The sequence below is a fragment of the Harpegnathos saltator genome, unplaced genomic scaffold (genome assembly GCF_003227715.2).
Source record: "Harpegnathos saltator strain DR-91 unplaced genomic scaffold, Hsal_v8.6 scaffold255, whole genome shotgun sequence".
Classification (NCBI taxonomy): Eukaryota; Metazoa; Arthropoda; class Insecta; order Hymenoptera; family Formicidae; genus Harpegnathos; species Harpegnathos saltator.
The window spans coordinates 2,107,945-2,129,704 of NW_020230045.1; the positions used below are offsets into that span (position 1 = coordinate 2,107,945).

Sequence of the window (21,760 nt, forward strand, 5' to 3'; positions counted from 1 at the left end):
TCTCTCGGTTCTCCCTTTCGTCCCGTCTCGTCTCGTTTTGCCTCGCCTCGCCTCGCCTCGCCTCGCTTCGCCTCGCCTCGCCTCGCCTCGCCTTGCCTCGCCTCGCCTCACCGCGTCTCGCCCGCCTCCCATCGTATCGTCAGTTTGACATCGTTGTATAACAGGATCTCACGCCGAGTACTGAGCCGGTTAACTCGCTGCAACCCAATCCACTCTCTCTCTCTCTCGTTTCAGTCTCGAGCCTTCTCGCGTTCTCCTCTCCCTCTTGTTTTCCTTTTTCTGTGCAACATTACTTGCTGCCCGCCCGGAGACAGCCGCGTCCTTTTATGCCTTCGCGTCTCTGCGACACTGCGCCTAAACCAGATCGTGATCTGGGTCGTTCCGAGATGCTGACAATCCCGCGAGACATGTCGGGCCGGAGGAAACGATTCTCTTCCTCGGGAGAAATGATCGCTCTGATAGATCCGTTCGCGCACGGCTCACCTCTTGTTCTCGCTCTCCGGACAGCTCATCCGCGACGATTAGCGGAGCCCGTCGAGCCCGATTCGCCGCTTCGCAGTCGACGGGCGGACTTGCGATATCTGCAAGTCCGCGACTCCGCGATCGTCTGCAACGAAGAGAAACGCGCGCGAGCGAGAGTGAAACGACTTGGTGTTTTCACTTCTTCTCCTCTCCCCCGGAAACGCTTATTCTCGCTCTCCGCTCTCGCAAAGGACCCGCGTATGATTCCTTCTACATCCGGACCGATTATCGAGAGAGGAAGGCGTGTAAATTCGCCCCCAGCGTCCCCCGTCGTGCCGCATCAAAGGCAGAGGGTAGCCGCGCAGCGCAAACACGGCGGGACACACTGCCTGTCGTCGGAGGCCGCGCGCTCGCCGGGATCTCGTCGATGAATAATTCAGGCTTTCTTGATCCGGTCGGTCGAACCGACAGACGGATGCCGGTCTCCGCTCGACGGTGAACCCCGCGATTTTTTCCCGGCTCTCCCTTCTTGCGAGAACGGCCAGATTAAGATCGCATGGACCGACTGTCAGCTGCGACGACCTCGACTCGTCGCTGCGATCGCGCGACGAGCGTCCGCCGAGGTGCACCATGTACGGCAGTCGTCGGCCTCCTCCTCCTCCTCCTCCTCCTCCTCCTCGTCCCTCCTTCATTCATGCGCGGCGTTTTCTCCGTTTTCTCCGACGTCGACGACGCACCGTAGGGTAGACAGGTGGAGACACTTCGAGTCGTGCAACCCGCTCGAACTCGATCATGACGCGCGACCATATTCAGCCGCGACGACGAATGTAGCGAGCGAATGTTTCAATCTCACGCGTGTATTCGCGATAACCCGGATTACGGCGTCGAGCTTTTGGTCCTACCTCTACCTTTGGCCTACGGCGGATACAAATGCCCCGGGGAGATTCATCAGCGCCGGCTCATATTTGTCGTCGCCGAAAATACCGTGGAGACAAATGAGTCCATATCCTTCCCCTGGACTGTGTCAATTCTCTTGTATCTCTTCGCGTTCGCGCTGCGCGATGAATCACTGTTGAAGAGTCTTCAATACTCTCGGTCGTTAAAAAACATATTCAAAAGCGGAACGATTGAGAAATATCTGATTTACATTCAACTGAGGCCGCTCCGTCTTCCGAGCGAGGAGATCGCGAGGCGAAGCGGAGCAAAGTTACGTTATCAATTACGTTATAAGAGAGAGATCATACGCGAAAGACGAAGAGGACGGCTTTTAAACTGTCTCTCACCGCAAGATTGAGTCTTTTTTCTCACTCGTTAACGACTCTTTGGCGATCATCTCCATTAATTGAAGATATAAGACTTGCGTCACACAGACGCACACACACACACACACACACACAAATTTCCACTGCATCCGCGAGTCAGACTGAGCCGAGCTCCGGTAAGTTCATACGCAAGAGCTCTCTCGTCTCGCTCTGAGAAACCGGCGACTTGCCGGCGCAAAAATTCGTATCGTGCGATCTCGTAACGAGCGATTAAAACGTCCGCCGAGCCGTAAGCGAGGACGCTAATGGCGCGTTGTACGCGGACGGGTGATGTTAATTCCCGATTATCTCGGAGATGACGATTTTCACGCTTGTAATTGGCGAGACGAGCCCTTTAGGCCGCGCATGCACGTCCGGGCATGCACGGTAGTCCACGCGAGGATTAACGTTAACAAAGTCCGAAGCGCGGCCGTCGTCGACTTGACTCGCGCGGCTTAAACGAGCCGATTCGTCGCGCCATACACCTGACCGCATCTACGGGGTGTTCGTTTCGTAAAGTCTCTCCGCGTTTTTTTCTCTCTCTCTCTCTCTCTCTCTCTCTCTCTCTCTCTCTCTCTCTCTCGTTGCCAACGTCGTCTCGATGGAAGTGCGCGACGTTCTTAAAAATTAGAGTCCAAAATTAGAGACATCGACGTGGATTTTTTTTTCTAACGTAACAACACGAAGCTTTTCGTTCTCTATCGACCGGTCGAAAATCACCGATATATGTTTTTTTCTGGGCGGGGAGGGAGGGGAATGTTTCGATTTTTATGATACGGTAAATCGTCCAGGTTTACGCACGTCAACTGCGCGGAGAACTGCGGGCGCAGTTCATAAATTTTCGCCATTTTCCGGTTACTCGTTTGCAAGACTTCCGTTATGAACTTGTCGAAATTACATGGTTTTCAAAAGCGACGTGAACGCGACGGGTGATACTCGATCATGGCTCTATCGTGCTCGACGTGGGAGAGAATTTTTCGGCCGTCAGCGCGGATCATCGAGCGCGATCATTTCGCGGACGCGAAACCGAATGACGATCGATCGGCGTGGAATGACGCGCGTCACCTTTTTCGAGGTGCTCGTTGGTCCGTCATCGTTCATGACGTAGAAGCCCGCAGCTGCTCGTCGGCGCTCGTTTATTTGACGGGTCGGACTGAACGCGCTCGGAATTAACGCTTTGACGTTAACCCTTTCGATCCTTCGAACAATGCGATGTATATCGCCCGCTTATCAAAAGCTTATTCTCAGTTATTAATTTTCGTAAAATGGACCCGCTTAGGGAAATGACAGAAATACAGAAGATATCACTGGTCGCGTAACGAGGTCGCGTCAGCCTTTTAAACTCCTTGCTCCTTCCGGTTGCTCATTCCAAAGAAAAGTGAGATATTTTTTCAGAAACATGTAATCGCGTGACATGTTGCATTTAATCATTCAATTGAACGTCTCATTCTTCACCGTCCCGATAAGACTTGAACTCTCGAGTTTCTTTTTTCCGGACACCCGTTACACCTCTCTACGTCCGTGAATACGCAAAGGTTGGCGGCTTCCCCTCACGCGCGTCTTTTGAGGTTCTTTTCGCCGCCTAATTGTATCGGGTGTCTTAATCAGCGTGTAAGCTACTAAAGCCAAGGAGGCCAAAAACGAACGAGAAAGACGGGAGGGGGGGGGGAGGGAAGGGAAGGAGGCCGCCCATCTTCGCAGCGGCGGGCCGCCGTTCTGCATCTCAAAGGCGCAATTTAAAAAGTATGTTAAGTCATCGCCATTATGCTCGATGTACTTATCCTACCCGGCTTCCCGTCAGATATGAATTTAGATTATGGCCCGGGTATTGTGCGCGCGTGTTCCTCTTTCGTTTCCCGTTAAGATCCGAATAGAAGCTAGAAGGAGCCACTTTTGGCACATCTCTCGACCTCGCTTCCTCGAAGAGGCAGGAAAGTTCCGCGCTCGTGATGTCGTGAAACGGGATTAACTCTGAGCCGCTAAATTCCTTCTATACTCATTCGTCCCCTCCACGATATTGTCACGTTTCTTCCATCGCCGATTAGATAACGTCACGTATGAAACGACACGAGGAAAATCTCCGCCAAATAGTTGATTCTACCACGTTTGATTTATCTGAAGAATAAGAAATACGGAAAACCACACACACACACACACACACACACACAAGATCTCCGCTCGTGCGTGCAGTTACAACCGAAATTCGAATGAAATTTTTTATCGTCCGATATTCCACGTCACGAGCTCGCGACTTGTGTCCGAATATGAATTTCGGTGGGCGGGGAAGCAGGGGGAGAAGAGTGCAGGCGATCGCGGCGAGAACGGTTAAAGGGGGTTGTAGACGACCGACGTTCCGGCACGTGCTGAGTGTGTACTAAAAAGCAATAAACTCCTTCGGGAACTTATCTCGTAATGACAGCGCGGTAATATCAATATGGGATCATAATAAAGCCACCTACCTCTGCGTTCACGAGGCAGGCAAAATGACGAGGGCCTTTGAGGGCATATTGGTGCTCACCATCTTTTGATCCCGCTCGCTAATTCGCTCCGTGTATTTAGGGATCTGCGAGAGTCGCGCACGAGTGCCACGCGTAATTGAATCGGCAACGAGCCCCGGGAAGCTTTATGCTTCCGGGAAGCTCTTTCGTGAATCTTAGCAATTGATATATTCATTAATCAAACGCGCGATTTTTATCGCGCGAGAAACAAGTTGCAAATATCGAGTAAAAACATAATCAAAGGATACCAGGAACTTCCGTGTTCAATAATTCAAAGGAACGCTTTCCGGGGATACTTTCGATTAAACGCAGTAATGAAAAATGGACAGTCCAGACAGTCGGTTGTTATAAAATTGTCGACAAACACGGACACGATCGGCGGCAGGAATTAAAATGTTTCGACGTGATTGATCGTTGGTATTATTTAACGCTGTGCGATAACGAGAGAAGTCGAGATTGCCGGGATCGCATCGAAAATCTCACGGAACGTGTCTTCCAAATTGTCTCGCGCAAAGCGACGGGCTATGTCCTGCGATTAACCGTCTTGGCAAATTAATGCATGATACGCGGTTTGGTTGATGCTATCAAACGGAAACGGGGTGCGAGAATGCATTTCTTGCTGCCGCCCTCCCCCGGCCGTCTCATAACCCTCCTTGGAATTTTGGAATCTATTTGCCGTTCTCTGCTTCTTTAATCTTACTGTGCACGACTTTCTCCTAAAAATACTTACACAGTTTGTGAGAGATGATCATCATTAAAAAAAAATATATATATATATATTTTTTTTTTAAGCGGGTACGCGAACACGCGAGAGAAAATGTAACAAACAGCGATTCAAACAGTGCACTTTGATATCTCACTTTGAACATCGGACGATCGAAGCCTCACGGCCAGGACGGCCGTCATTAACAATTGGAAATGATTAGACGTCAGAGCGAAGGACTTCTCTCGGGACTTTCAGGCTCCACGTCGAGATATTCGGTCGATCGCTGAAGAACCACCTCGACGACGTTCGCTTCTTTTTCGCACACGCGCGCCGCGCCGTCGACATTCGCCAGCCTGAAAGTTCCCCAGTCACGAAGGTTTCCTCGCTCTGTGCATGATGATGATGATGATGATGCTCTTGCTAATTGATGATAATTCTGTGTAATTCTCCTTATCTTGATAATGACGATGACTGATTACCACTGTTGTATGGGTGATTCTAGTGGGGCCTGTGTTCGGGGGCCGATGCGGCGCGGAGGCGCTCGGTCTGGGGCTGGGGCTGTCGCCGGGCCCGGCCTACAGGTTCGCTCTGCCCCCGGGACTCGCTGCCAAGACCACCCGCTGCCTTGTATTCGACCAAGGTAGGCCTACCAGTCATTTTCATTGCCGCGACATTTTTCGCTCGCCTTTTTGACCCTTTCGGTGCTGCTTTGCGCTCTTTCGCGAGGATTTCGTGCGCTCGCGCTCTTCCTCGAGCGGTCGCGCGTTTGCGTTATAGCTCGCAATCAGTAGCGCAGAAGAAGGTACAGCATTGAGACGGACGCAGCAAATCCCCGACGCAGGAGGGCGTCGCGATCGCGTCGTGAATCAATTTTTTTTGCCTTTTTTCGATCCGGAAATAAGTTGAGTGTCGAATGACATGACCTTTTCGTGAGCCTGAAATATGCACGATAGATTAAAAGGATGACGAAATTCGGTCACATTAATGATGTTCAATTTGTTGGAAGCCATTAGTAGTGCTTTTCAATAATCAAGTTAAGACCAAGCGGCAAGACTGAAGAGAGATTTAACTTTTCTCTGCTGGTTGTCGAATATATGAAATTTTCCACCGCCGAAAGGGTTAATGATGGTACGACACTGGTGATGTCTTTTATCTTCGAATGTGTGTCAATCGTGCGATAAAATTTGTAACTTTATCTAAACGAACTTTAGCTTAACGAATTTTTCTATCTCGTCTAAACGTAAACGCGAGACAAAACATTACCGCGCAATCAAAACTCTCTCGAAACAGTGACTTATACCGCGGGCAAGTATTTCCGAGAGAGAGAGAGAGAGAGAGAGAGAGAGAGAGAGAGAGAGAGAGAGGCGTGGGGGAAGCGAATGAAAGCATAATTAACGCAAAGAACGAACTGCTCGCGTCGATAATCAGATCCGAAATGCATAATTAATTTTCGTTAAATAGCATCTAGTTGCATCGGTAATTTTCGGCGAATCGCGTAATGAAAAAATAATAATAACAGGCAATTTGATCGGAGCAATTTCGATAAGAGTAATTTTAATTTAATTATATTGATTACAATTTAGTTCGATTCATCACAATCATTAAAATTTATGAGGTTATTTCGGCCGAATTATTTTGATTAAATTAACATTACTTTATTTGTAGTCATTATACACACGGCCGATTATATTTACCATCTGAAAGAAATAACGAAGCGAATTCGAGCCAATACGCGTCAAGAAGTCGCGCTGCAAATTGCTGTTGACAAATATCGCGAATGGACAGAGAGCGAAAACTGGGCGAAAACGGCGATTACACCGCGGAGCACGCCTATCGCGTGAAACGGAAAGAAACTCTTCGCCCCGCGTCTGCTACCTCTCTCATCATTCATCCTGCGCGTACAAAACGACACGTGACCTGTACTTCGGTACCCTGACGGTTTTTCAAAATTCACCTCGTGAAATCTCAGCGTGATGTCTTCATTTACTCGCGTCCGATCGCGAACTCGACAATGGTGCTTCCCTCAACTGATTTCCCCGTTCCCGAACAAATGGACCGTTTCACGCGATTTCGTCGTCGTCGTCGTCATCGTCGTCGTCGTCGTCGTCGTCGTCGCAGCTACCGGTCTTCTCCGCCATCTCGGTCGCGATCTTGGCGCGCATCGCGGGGGCGGGCGCATCAGGTGCGTCGGGGGCGCAGGACAGCTGGCGAAAGGCTCAGCGACGGGCGTTGCAGCGGGTCTTAGGAGATTTGTGGACAGGAAGATGAGCATAGCTCGTGGGCTTAGCCCGTGCAAACGCGCAAGTCGATCTGGTAGCTGGATTTGCGGGATCGATGGACCGCCGCCGCCAACGCCGTCGCCGTCGCCGCCGCCGCCGCCGCCGCCGCCGCCGCCGCCGCCGCCGCCGCCGGCCGACACGCGGCTAACTCGCGAGAGAGCGCGCGAACAGACGGATCGATAGCTCGACCCGCCGCAGCGGCTCGGCGCGCCGGCTGCCCCCGACTTAAGCCTGAAATCGATCGGAATCAGTAGTATCTACCTTAGCCGTTCCCTGATTCCGCCCTGTTAATTGGCCGGTTCTCTGCGTCCCGCAAGATTAATGACTTTCATAAGGTGAATGCACCGGTATCTGACGCTTAAGCCAGTGATTCTCAGTCGCCGCGGAGCTCCGCTTTCCCGGACGGGAAAATCCTCATCCTCATCCTTATCCTTAGCCGCGTGTCCTTGCAGACGGTTCTTTGGAGATTTCAATTCTTTCGAGAGATTGTTTTATATAGATGATAATGGAGATCTTCGAATTTTACGAAGCAAATGGGTCAAACGAATGCCGATTGCTCTGGCGATAACAATTCATGGATAATCACGAGTGAATCGGAGTAAATATGTACATAAAAAAGTGAGATGCATAATGCGTGTGGAAAATTATCTTGACGGTGCGGAAGATCGAGAAATTAGTCGACGCGTTACGAGCGCGTCTCGCGCTCTCGTTCTTACGTGTACAACGATAATACTTTGGCTCACCATGGTCGACGGCCGATTGCAGCTGACGCGATCGAGATACCGCCGGAAGTGGAGAACAGTGGCTAATGGTGGAGGATAAGTGGTGACACGTTCGGAGTATCGCGGTATCGCACACATCCCAGATTTTTCATCCCCGCATGCGCGACACGCGCCTGACGGTAATTCCCAGTTTTACTGCCGTGAAAAGTGCATGTTTGCTGTCGGTTTAGCGGACTCGCTAAAGCTTGACTGACGTCGCGCTAATTTGGAGCAGATCACGAGCGGCCCGATACTGCGCGCGTTTAGGGATTTCCGTAATAACGTTTACATTATTGACTCTCTCCGAACGTTTTACAGTTCTTAGCTGCTTTATCTGTAAACCGTGATTTTTCACGCTTAATCTTGCGACGATGTGTTACTTCGTCGTCATCATTCTTTCGAGACTAGAAATGTTTTTAAAAAATAATTTTTAAGTTTTTCTGAATAAATATATGGTTGAAAATTTTACCGTGATTTCGCCTCGTTGATCGAGCGAGTGAAAATTTTGGTTCTGCGTTGACTCTGCAGATTTTACCAAACATAAAACACCAACGGACAATCTCGAGATACGATCATCGGACTGTACATCCTATTGCACCTTTAATGCTGGAAATGATTACTGTCATTTTGTTTCCAATCGATTGACCAAATCAGCCAACTAACTAGTCATGGATACATGTCTGTAAGAAATTATGTGTTTCCAATCGCAGGTCCTGAATATTTCACAACTGTGAATATACCGGCTTTGGAATACAACGTAAATTTTGCAGTGCTAATTTTTACGTTTAAAAATACATTTTAGGTCGAGAGCACGATCTTGTTTACATCCGCCGACGCTTCTGCTTTATTTCTGTTTCTCGCTTTGTTGTTATACAGAATGCAAATTGAAGTCTCTGCTGAAAAATAGCATTATTCGACACGTGATATCTTTGCCTCGACAGCTTCTTCCTTATTAGCTCTCTTAAGAGCTTCGAATCCCATTCGGAGACTCGCAACGCCGAAGATAAGAAGGAAGAGATTATAGGAATAAAAATGTGTCTCGCTTGATTTATTGCCCTTTCCTTGAATCTCTCGATCTTTATTAAATTATATAACATTCGCTCGTCACACGCAGAGTTGTATCTCGAGATTCTCCAAGAATTCAAGGAAGGAATTTGCAGGCTTGATGTAGACTCGAAATCTCGACAAGTCTCAAGATCCCGCCCCCCCCTCTCCTGTCGCCCGCTCAGAATCTGCGGGATTCGTGGGACGTGGGACCAAAATCTCGAGGCGAGCGATTATCTTTGTTGCCCGCGAGATACGCGAGCACTTTATGCGAACGCTCGAATACAGCCCTGCCAGCGCTCTGATTTCGCCAAACGACAATGCGCGTCGCAGCATTACGCGGCTCTAATTTTTTCGTACGACCGCGCCACGGACACGCTCGCCAATTAAAGTCGCTTTGCGGCGGCGCGTCCTCCGCGCTCGAAGGGCCGACGTGAACGCGCGGCAACATTTCTACGGCCACTCTTACGAGGCCGAGCCGAGGAATATATAAATTTTAACGGCGACCGACGTCGGCTCCTTAATACCCTCCGCGGCCAGTTTCGGCCGGGAGTTAGTGCCTTTCCTAGTATAGCGACGATTCGCGCCGGCCGCGCTACCGCTCGTAATCGTCGTCGGCGCGACCGGCATTCGCGGCTTGTAATCAAATCTCGTTGCTCCCCCGAGCCCGACTTTTAACCCTTAAACGATCGCGTTAATATGTGGCCGTATCTTTCGCCGTGAGTACGAGAAACTTGAAGGTTTTCGGACGGCCTGCCTTGCAGAAATCCCCGCAGGCGTGTCCTTTGAGACACGATGAGACACGTGAGACATGATGAGAGAGTATTACCATTATCATTATTTGTCTGCTAATACTATTGAGGGAACTGTGTAGACGTGTATTTCACAATAACAGACATGTCTCGGTCTCTGTTTTGTAATACAAAGTTAACGAAAATCTAACGATCGCGTGTTGCGAAACTGCCGCGTAATAATTCGCCCGCGAGTCGCTTCGCGGTGCGCGAATAACTAGCGCAACGAGGATATTTACGAAACGTGATATACGTACGTGGAAATCGTGAGTGACGACGCATCGCCGGATATTTCTTCCGGCCGAATCGCGCCGGAAACCCCGCGGCCGTAGAAACGTAACCGTGTGTTACGCCAAGAAAACAGAAACACGAGCGTTAGCGCGAATCGCCGGGGCCACCTCAGCGCGCGCATAAATTCATACTTTATCGCGGGATGCATAATGCATCGTTTCAGCCGCGCTTTTTAGACGCTCTTGTGCATATTGTTCGCGCTCGCGCGCGCGCGCGCGCTTAAAGCTCAGCCCGCGAATATCCCGAGAATGTGCATAATCGCCGTGTCTTCCAATTTTAATATCGAACGCGCGCTTTTCACGACGCATTCGCGGCTCTTCCGATCTAATTTCTCGGGACGAAAATTCGTCGCGTTACGACACGCTTGTCGTAAGATATTCATCGACGAAGCGCGAGCCACGTCGGCGGGGAGACGTCAGTTAATTGACGATCCCGCGATAGAGTATCGCCCGACTACTAATTAAATCCCGGCAATTAAAGCCCGTGAAGAAAGCCCGTGGACGCAGGAGGGGCCGGAAGAGAGAGCGACGGAATCCATGGATCCCGCGGATATTCCCCCGCCGACGCGGCGGGGAAACAAGCTGCTGTTAATTTATCGTAATCGCTCGCTGCGCGACTAAGTAAGTGAGAGAGCGCCGTGCGACGACGCCTTGCAATATTCTTTATTAAAATATCGAGCAACTTTCTCTCTTTTCTTCGCGCGCGCCTGCCCGATTTCATCTCCGAGACTCGCGTCCGTCTCGCCCCTATCACACCTCCCCCCTTCCTGGGGGCTCGAGTGTGCAGCTCTCTTTCTCTCGTGGGGCGAGAAACGAGCTCGTCTTTATTAATCTCCGCGTATTACGGCGCGATGCTTCTGCATTTAACGCATTTTCACTTCATTACTCCTGAGTCAACGTGTTGTTTTACGTTACTCCCGAAACTCTGAGATTTTTCAACATTTATAAATAATTGATAAATTATTGATTATCTATTGATGATAAATAAGAAATTGTTTTTATTTGTTTGACGATGAACTTGTTATTTTGTTGACGATGAAATGAAGAATGAATGATAAACTCGTTAATAAATAACGTAAACATTAGGTTCGTTCAGCGAAAGAGACTCAAGTTGCAAACAGAACTTCACCCTCTAATTCGCAGTCTTGGCCTTGAGTAGCATCGTTTTCGTCCTTTCCGCGTTCGTTCGCTCGGAAGATCGGGCAAAAACACAATATAGCACATTTCCTCTCCTCCTCCCTTTTTTTCCTCTCAAACTCTCGCGACGTTCAAGGGCGGAGGTGACGTTAATTCCCGGCGACGGGGGCAAAACGCGTCGCCATCCGGGAAGACACGCGTGACATCGTTTCGATCGATATACACGCTCGTGTGCTGGTGGATGTGGTGGGCCCGTAATCGCATCACGAAGCGATATCTCGATTCGTTTAATCGGACGACGACGACGACGAGGAGGCGGAAGCCGGATGGATGTCGCGAAAGTTGTCGTGTCTCCCCGTTGTACCCTCCGCCCTCTTAGCGCGGATTAATTAGCTCTTTCGTGAGTCAGCGTGACGAATCGTGACGAAAACGAGAAACGACGTGACTTCCCGTAAGTCCACGCGAGAGAGAGAGAGAGAGAGAGAGAGAGAGAGAGAGAGAGAGAGAGAGAGAGAAAGATTCGCTGAAAGCGTCTTCGTCGGGGGCGCGACTCGAATATCCGCGCTTGGCCCGATTTTCCGTCTGCTCTCGAGTTTCCTTTCTCCCTCGACTTCTGTATTCTTGCCTATCCCTTCGTTCCACGAGTGGTCTGAGCGAAGGTCCTGAACCTCCTGCGCGAATCAATCTCGTGAAATCGCAAACTCTCAAAGCAGAATTAAGATACGCCCGGCGGACGGTTGCGCGCGTCCGCAGCCGCGCGTTCAGCCGGTTTCCGCATCGAAACATCCCCCTGCGGAGAGGTATCTCCGAGCACCGGAAAAAGAAAAAAAAATAAAAGAAAAAAAAACAAGCGCAAACCAAAAGATACAAATCGAGAGATGGGAAATGGGCGGTCTAGTGATAAAAGTCGAGCGTCACCAGACGAATAATCGCGTTTCATAAATAACCATCGCGATAAATCAGTTCAGCGGTGCCAGGGCAGCCGACTCTTTGGATCTCCAAATAAGCAATAACTGCCCGAGGTGCGCGGGGACGGGGAAAATGGAAAAGCGCGCGCGGGCCAATAGATTCTTTTTTTTGCCGAGCGAAGAGGGGGAGCGCGGATAGGGATAGGGATGAGGCGCTAAGTGGGTCAGTGCCGGCACAATGCGGCCGACATGCAACAAAAACGCGTTGTTATACGGACCGCAACGGAGATGCGCGCTCGGTGCACGCCGCGTTTCATCCGGCGCCGATATATACCTGATAACGCGTTGCAAAAAGGCGGCACCGGGGGGGAGGGGAGGGGAAAAAACAGACCGAAACAAACGAAAAAAAGGAAAAAAAAGAAATAACTGGCTCTGCAGGAAATGGATATTGAAATGCGTATTTCGGCGAGAAGGCCGAAGTAGGCCGGATATTGAAATATGTTTGCGGGTGGGGGTGGCGAACAACCGAACAACCGCGAGCCCCGCGATGGAATCCGCACGTTCGAACAAGGGTGATTTTTTTTTTCGCAAGGAAAGGAAACACCGTGCGTGCGTGCGTGCGTGCGTGCGTGCGTCGGTAAGTGATCGGCGCGTTGATTATTCTATTGTCGCTCGTCACGTCGACGCGTACCGAGCTCGGAGGCCGAACGTTTGCTCGCAAACGTCGCAAATCTTTCGGCAGATAGAGAACTTTTCATTCGATCCATCCGCGCCAGGCGATGTGTACGGCGCCGGAATCGCTCGTCTCGTTGCGCGTTGTTTACACGCGCGAATCTGGGCCGACGTCGCTCTTCATCCTCTCGAGTGTCTCCTCCGCCAGCAACGACGCGAGAATGGAGATATTATTTTTCATAAATGCGGCGTGAAACGGTCGTTTCGCGTGATTGCATGGCTCCTTGCGGGAGTACGCGCGCGAGAAAATCCACTCTGGACAGGATCTAGCGGGCGTAACGATTCCTGCTTACGCTTTCATGAGAACCAGAAAAAAATTGCCGCCCGTGCTGCTCCTCTCGACATATTTTGCGGGACTCAGTCGTAAGTTCCACTTGCACGAGGATTAGTTTCACGCTCGTACGTCGATTTCGTCTTGCGCGAAACGAAAGAGCCTTGTGTTCTGATTCTGCGTATATTTGTAACGCTAAATAATGTCCATAATAATCCTCCGTAATCCGGATCTGCAATCAATCATTTCGTCAAAGACTCGCTATTGCTCAGCGCATCTTATTTCACTCTCCGAGATATGATAATAATAATAATAATAATAATCTTTATTTACGAGAAAAGTCCTTTAGTCCTTTAGTATACACAAAGAAAAAAAAATACCGCAGAGGACGCGGAAGATTATTGATAAGATATAGAAAACATGATACACGGTTTCAGCATAATCGCGTATAATGAGAGGTTAAAATCATAAAATAATAGATGTATCTAGTGTCTCATGCTGACTTTCGTCATATACATCGCTTTCTGTAAACAACCGGTAATTCGAGTTTGACGGGAAGGGAAGATCCGGTCACAGCAGAAAAATACCCTCGGCTGGTTGCGTCGTTCCGCGTGGCCAGCGGGTTAATATATTTTTCTACGCAGCTTCTTCTTAATTGGTAACGATAGCATCTGCCGGCACGCTGCTATATCGTTCCGCTATCCGCGAGACAATTAAGGATTAATTAAGAGCGAGCGGATCGCGCGCTTGAAAAGCGGAGAATCAGGTCATGTAAATATCCTCGCCACGGTTATCCTAAGCGTGCATTTAATGGCGCGCTCGCGCGAATTCGTTTGCTTTCTATTACTCCGTTTTTATCGGGGGATGAGATCATTAATGCGTGTGGCCCCTCCGCCCCGCCGAACGCCGCGTGACGATAGGCGTCGCCATTTTTTCGGCCGGGCTCCAACGGTGAGAGCAGCTTCTCGCCTCTCCCGTGCGACAGTAATTTTACTTAATTAAATTCCGTTCTTTCCGCCTTTGGTGGCGCGACCCCTCGTCGTTTCGGGCCGGCCACCACCGATCGAGCCAGCCAGTTCCCCCCCCCCCCCGCCCACGTCTGTGAAGCGCGAAAGCCGCCTTTTCCTAACGCGCGTCACCGGCTGTATCGCCACTGATTTTTCTCCTCTCGCACTGCCGCTTCGTTCTTGCTCCGTCGCCGGCTTCAAACAGTTTTTCTCGGTGGACGATCTCAGCCATCCGCAGCGACAGACAGAAAGACACCCTCGGAAATGTCAGGGGCGAACCCGAAAAACTGTCGGGAGGGCCGTCGGAAATCGGATTTTCGACGGGACGGATCGTTATCTGTGTTATCATTTATATATTTTTTTTCCTTACGCTTTACACGTTCCGCGGCGAGGTGACACCTGAAACCAGTATTTCTGGCTGTGTCCTTGAATCGCTAGAAATTTGGATCCTTCTTTGAAAACTGTGTGAGATAAAGCGTATTAGATTAAAAAAAATAGCAAAGTAAAGTTCCAAAGTCTGTCCACCGAGTCAATCGCAAAATCAGGTCCACGGGTGAAATCCGTAACTTTACTGCGTTCAATGAAGCCCAAATGACTCAACCACGTAATCACCCTCGCTGATGTCCGTCAACTGCTCGATGAATAATTCGGTTCCTTCGAATCCGCTAGAGTGAAATCTCAGCGGAAACCCGAACCGCGACCTTTTGCACCGATCTGTCGCCTCAGATTTGTCCGATTTTCTCGTCCAAGATAAAATTACGCGTGGTTGATTAGAAGCGCTCGAACGAAAGCGCTGAACGGAGAACGGCGGCGGCTGCGCACTTTGCGGTTTTAGCGTGTCATAAATCTTCCGTACGCCGCGCATTTCCGTCGAAGTCTTCACGCAACACGAAGAAGAAGAGGAAGAAGAAGAAGACGGCCTCGAAGTAGCTTCCTGCGTCGTTACACGCGTCGTTGAAGTGGCTCGCGCCGCGGCTTCCTCTCGAGGCAGCCGAATAATATCATCGGCGATGATTTACATTTAACAGCGGGGTAAAAGCGCGGCGAGAGATGTCAGCGGAGTCGTAACGAGGGAAGAATGTATCTATCGCGGCTTTCGCACTCGGGATAACGTTCACGGCCGCTCGTTAAGCACCGTAAGAATTAAGAAGGGCGCCGACGAGCGAGAGAAGAGGGCTGTGCTTCTTATTGCCACTTCATCTGCAATTAACATTTATGGGCGCGGGCGAGTGGCGCTGGAAAAACTAATTAAATATTCCATGACACACCGGCCTGGGGACCGATACTTGTATCAGTCGTTATACCGTTCTCTCAACCCTTGAACCCCCACCGCGAGGAGGGCAGGGGAAGAGGGTGGGGAACGTCGGAGAGATAAGAGGTTGCGATCGCTGGTGGGAGAAGGCATTTTCACGTTGCATAACTAAAACTAGCTTCAACTACCGAGACGATATTTTTAACGATCAGTAGAATATAAGGGATGAGGCTGTGATGTAAGAAAACATTATTCCGCTCCCTTAAACGAGACTTCTCGTGCCGAAATCACGAGTACCAAAGCCTGGAAAAATACATTCGACAGGATCCGGAGATAAAACACACCAGACGTGCGTCGAAATCGTCGACGCGACGAAGAATCGAGGAGTCAGACGGAGACCTCGGTGGGAGTCTCCCTTTCGGGCAGCTCGCCGCTCAGGCCGCGAATAGGGGCGCATCGACCAGCGTCACGCCAGCGGGAGCGGGTAGCGCGTCGGTCGTTTGCGTAAAACGTACGTCATCTTTCGGCGCTGATGAACGCCGGTGTAAACGCGGTATAATCGCGACGTGTTACTACCTATTTGTCGGTCGGCTCGTAACGCGCGTCGGTCACCCTCTCACGGCCGCTGGCGGGAAAGAGAGAGAGAGAGAGAGAGAGAGAGAGCGTCCGGGGGGTTAGTTCGCGGCGGTCGGGCGAGAGAGAGTATATCTGGCGGATTCGTGTGTGCAAACCATCGGGCGGTGGTTGTCGGGGGCGCGCGAGCGCGCGCGATCCGCGTGTAAGCCCCTCACACACGATAAGCACCAGCCGATAACGGAAGAGCATCCCTCCGGCGTGCACCCTCTGCGCGCGCGGGCGACGCGGCACCCTCCGTTACCACTCTCCTCCACCCCCGCCCGGTTTAACCCCTCGGCACGGGGATCGCCCTATAGCGGCGGACGCTTTAAATTTTCGCCGATTTTCTTTAAAATCGTCGGAGGGACGCGCGCGCACGCACACGGACAGCTGGGACAGGGGGATGGCGAAGGATAAAGGCGAAACAACCCCGTCGACGTTACGACGACACCACCCTCGCGGCCTTCAGCCCCCGACGCGCAAGGCGGCGAGATAGCGTTGACGGATAGGGGCGTCTGCGCGCGCGGGGCGCCGGCTGCGGGGGCGATGGCGGCGACGGGAGGGGCGGAGAGGGGCGATGAGAGCTGTTTAGAGATTTTCGAAGTGATAACGCAGAAACACGGCCGCTCGCGCGCGGCCACCGTTTAAATCCGCTCGCGCTCGCGCGCGCGCCCTCCGCGTTGCCGGGGATTTTCACTGATTTAGTTTCCTCGCCGTGCCGCGCCGTGCGCTTTTCCGCACCGCACCGCACCGCACCGCAGCCGGCCGGGCGACGGGAAGCTTCCGGGCAAGATGGTGATATTTAGCGGCCGGCTGACAGACGGTGCCTCTCAACGAGTCGTCGCTTTAATTGCGGTCCTCGTGAGGAAAAGCTGCAACCGCTGTAGCGTGTTTCGCGACGGTCACGATGTTCTCGTTAACGCCGAGAGAGCTCGCTCTCGTTCAGTCGGCCTTTGATCTCGTGTTTTAGGAGGGTTTAGGAAAACGCGCGCAGGCGTTTTTCAGATTTTTTGTCACTTGACGCTCGTTAATGTCCGCTGAATCGTTTCTATGTACGAAGTAGGTGGCGTTGCAAAAATGTTGGTTGCATCAATGCGGCAGTGAACGAAGCAAAGCTTCTGCTCGGAGGAACCGGAATTTCTCGTTCCTTCCGGCGGCAAATTTTGCCTCGCAGAGACCAGCAGCTTTCTGCTTTCTCCGGTCAAAGCGCGTTTGGTTGACTCATTGTCGCGCCAATTCGAGCGATCTTTATTCTCCGTGTGAAATTACGAGGCGTCGAATGAGAGAGGAGGTCGCTCGAAATTCGCGAATACATTTTTCCAGAACGAATCTAAAGCCGGGAGAAGCGCCGCTTCTTCTACATCGCTCGAGTGTCGTTCGAGTTGGGGGACGGGGAGGGGCGCTTTTCCGGAATTCTACAATCGCGTTGCCTTCCTCTCGAGATTTTCGATAACGATAACGCGCTAAGCGGCTACGAGGATCCGCCCGGATTTAGTTTCCTGGCTGCACTTTTCGGCCGCCGCCACCCCTTTTGACAATCGGTTTACAGCGGCGCTCCTACACGGCGACTCTCGCGCGGATCCGTTTAACGCTATCGCGCCCGTCGACATTTTCGGCGCGCATTGATCTCGGCTGCCGCTTCGTTATCGATAATCTCCTGGCCGTCGGGAAAAATCGTTCGTTTCGCCGTATTTACGAGCCCACTCTCCGACCGACTGAATTCCTACTCTTTTGCGCCAACGAACGCCGCTCGATGTTACATGCATCAAATAGCAACCGATGAAAAGTCAGACAACGTCGCGTTTTTAAGATTCCGACGACGAATAAGTAACTTCGCGGATGTCAACAAGCGACCGAATATCACTTGAATCTTAACGTGCGCGGATAATCCTCCAATCGCGATATCTTCCTTTTCGTTAATCCATCATCCGTCGTTTCGCTTTAACGTTGTACAACAGTATACTAGTGTTCCGCCACGAAAACTTACCCTTCTACATTTTCGTTCGTAGCTCATCGAACGAAACATCCAGGTAAATATCATCGCATTACTGCAAAACGTATTTGTCGAAAATTCGAAAATTCGGCGAGTCAGAAATTTCGACGAGCTCATTTAGACTCAGCCTCGATGTGTCCGAAGCAGAGCTCCTTCTCAATTACGAATAACGAATAAGCAACGCCTTCGTAGCAAATATCGCCGTCTCTTTTCACCCTTCCCGCGCGAGAGCTGAAACAATATCCCGCGGCGGCCGGCATAACCAGAAGTAAAACTCTCCGAGATTTATCCGCGCCCCGCGGCACTGCGCGACGCATGGCCCGTGTGTCACCGTTTTTCTCACCGCTTCATAACTCCTCCCCACCCCCAGCCCACCCCCTCATACTCTGTCACTCTCTCTCTCTCTCTCTCTCTCTTTTTTTTATTAAACCACCGCGTGCTATTTGTAGTCGACTACGACGACATGAGGAGCGACAACCCGCTGTAACCCTGAGATATTATGTAGCCGCGCGCAAACCGCGCGGTGACAAACGTCCGCCCCCTCGCGCGACTCTCGCCTCCTCTCTACCCTCCGCACGCGTGCGTTACCTGTCGCGTGTACGATCGGGCGGGAGGGTGGCAGTTGGAGGGTACGTTTTTGCTCTCGCAAACGCGCACACGAACGCGCGACTCGCTCGTGTAGGCGCGCCGCCTGTGTACCGCGGCAATATGGAAGATCATATGTCATGCGAGGGCGGCGGGGAGCGCGCGAGCTCGCCGAAGGGGTGGCACGCACCCCCTCCGGAACGGTCGGTCGGTCGGTCGGTCGGTCGGTCGTTCGTTCGTTCGTTCGTTCGTTCGTTCGTTCGTTCGTTCGTTCGTTCGTTCGGACGTTTACACACGTCGTCATCCGTTTCCAGCTCGCGAACGTTCAACACGCTACACGACGCTACTCGTTCCAGGGGTGGATCGTGTTTAAGGGTGGACGAGATCGTTTTAGGGCCGATTTACTTTCGGAGCATCTCGAAATAGGAGCCGGGACGATTGTTTTTCCAGCGGAGCGTCCAACGGGACGGGATGTTTTCAGGCGGAAGCGAAGCGAGAGTGAGCGTTTCACATTCGCGATATGTTCGATACGGAAAGAACCAGTCACTCTTAAACTGTCGAGTTCGCATTTTAACGCTTTCCTCGGTCTGTGCACGCGTCCGTTTTTCAGATTCACGAGACTCGCCCCGAATTTCCGATTTATTGGGCGAGTGCAAAAATCTCGCATGGGTCCTGCGATCGAGAAAATGCGGACCAAGTGATTTCACTCAAAACGACTCATTTATTCCGCCGATATCCGCCATAGTCGCCCTTGCTTCCCGTTATCTTCATGTTCTCTATTCACGTTGCCGCGAAACCGGATCGACCACCTCTTCGGGGCACCCATCGGAACTTCTGCACTCGCTGAATCAGAATATTACAACACGCTAATCAGCGCCACTGCAGTTACGTTCCGTGAAACTCTCCCGCGACTCGATGTTTCTGTCGACGAGTAGCACGAAACGTGCGACTTGCGGAGCCGCGAGAACGGGAACGAGAGCAGGTCGCAGAATCTGCGTGCGTTCGTTCCGTACCGCACGCGCGCGCGCGCGCGTAGATTAAATTCCCGCAAACAGCGATGTGACGCCGCCGGCGAAAACGAATAAGCCAAATAAAATAAATAGTAAGGGTTTTCCGCCACCGCCACCGCCGCCACCGCCACCACCACCACCACCACCACCAGCACCAGCACCAGCACCAGCACACCACTACCGCCACCATCGCCACCGCCGCCGTCGCCAGCGCCGGCCGAGGTGTGCGTGTTACGTGTGCGTGCACGCGCGCGTACCCGCGTGATGTACGCGCTGTGCGTGAGCGTGGACGTGTGCGTCGGCCAGCCGTGCGTGCGGCTTATTAATCTGACGCTAAAGCGATATAAAGCGGCCGCACACGCGACAGCCACGATAGTACTTCATGCTCGCTGCACAATCTCCGCACAGGCAGAGCTCCGCGAGCTCTTCGATGTCGGGATTTAACCGCTTCCAGTCAAGCTGAGAAGCCGAACGGGGAGCGCGCGGCGTGGACGGTAAACGTCCTTGGAACGTTTTCGCATCAAACTTGGAAGTTTGATGTGAAAAGAGAAAAAAGCAATATCGACCCGCTCGCGGGGTTCACTACCGAGCGAATTTGTGCAACAGCAGCTTCGCTCCAAATCGCAAACTTTGTGCAAGATTATGATTGCCTCGGGGAAATTGCAAAATTACTTACCGCCGGCTGCGTGATTATTTGAGACATAAGAAATGAAAATGCAATTTTGTATCCGCGTAATTATCGTCAATAGCGGCGAAATTGTGGGACGCTGTTGGAGGCGATTGCATTTTCCCAAAAATACACGCGGGCTAAAAACGGACGGAAATTTATCGTAAAAAGCACGTCGGACATGCTTTTCTGAGAGGTTGCCCCTCTCCCCCCTCCCGTCTCGTACACACAGCGACTCCGTGGTGCGTGTAGCCGAGAGCGCGAGTCGGGGGCGACGGCGGGGGGTGACTGGTTGATATAAAGCGCATAGCGCAAGTCGGCCGTGGCGAGACTCTTTGTTCGGGCAACAATATAAGGGTGAATCGCGGCCGAGGATTGTTTGCGCCATATTGTTAGGGTGGGAGGATGATTCGACCATTTATTACGCCGGCATTCCACAGCCTGATAATACTAGTAACACGACTGCTAACCGGAATGCCGGGTTTATTCCTTACCGTTGTGACCAGAAAGATGCCCCCTTGGCCCCCGGCCCTCTTGAATTGGAGCTCGCGATTGCGAGTATTTTGCGCGCGGTTTACGAGCCGCCCGTTAACGCGCCTATCGATTTACGTACTCGACGTGGATCTCGAAGCGTCGAACGTCGTTCTTTTTTTTTCCTCTTCTCGACGAATCTCGACCGCTTCGATTCGCGGTGTTTCCAAGGAATCAGAAAGAAAAGCTTCAAGAAAAAGCTTCAAGAATCTTCGAAAATGTGTCTCCTACTTCAGTCTTCCACAAATGCAAACGCTAACTTTTTTATCTTTTGCAACAAAAGTCTAGTTTTCCGACGGTGCGGAATTTTTCTTTTTCTCTTTTATCAAAAGAATTAACATCACGGAGCCTCCCAATGGTTCGTCAAGGGCACTTTCCATCGGCATCGGTTAATCGACATTAACCGATTCTCCCTGTTAGGCGAAATTAGTGATTAATTCAGTCGAGCCGCGGTTTCGAGTTAATCGATGTGTTGGCGGAAACTCTCGCTGGATATTTTCCAGCGGTTTCCCAACTGGCGGTTTATATTCTCGTCTCGACCGAGCCTGGCCGCGGAAAATTTCGCGGCAGTCTTCCGTCCGGGAGATCGCGTCGATCTCTCGACGACACTGCTATCAATTCTCGACAACAGCACCCCAGCGCAACGGCGTAGAGAGACGCATCACCTACCCTCTTCCCTATCGTCACCGCGGACACAAAGGGCGCTCGCGATATCCTCTCGGTAGGAGCTAATCGATGCACATTTCGCCAGGGCGATTTCCGTAATTGCGGCGACGCATTAAACGTTGTGTGCATCGACGGACGCTCGCTCGCTCGCTCGCTCGCTCGCTCATCAGAGGGTGGGTACTCGCAAATTAGAAGAATTTCGCCATAAAAACCGGTTCCGTGGGGCGGCGGACGCGGGGTGGGCCGGTCGAACT

The 21,760-nt window shown here is 51.5% G+C and overlaps 1 protein-coding gene across 4 annotated transcripts in view; it reads left to right on the plus strand.

The window, feature by feature from the left end:
- LOC105180973 (uncharacterized) overlaps positions 1 to 21,760 on the plus strand; it is a 178,857-nt gene that overhangs the window by 38,992 nt on the left and 118,105 nt on the right. For 3 of the 4 annotated variants that reach the window (XM_025299226.1, XM_025299227.1, XM_019840413.2), the window contains exon 3: positions 5,470 to 5,607. The exons of the other annotated variant lie outside the window; for it this stretch is intronic. In XM_025299226.1, coding sequence (XP_025155011.1) covers positions 5,470 to 5,607 — 138 coding nt within the window. The remainder of the gene's footprint in view (positions 1 to 5,469; positions 5,608 to 21,760) is intronic. 4 annotated transcript variants of the gene reach the window in all.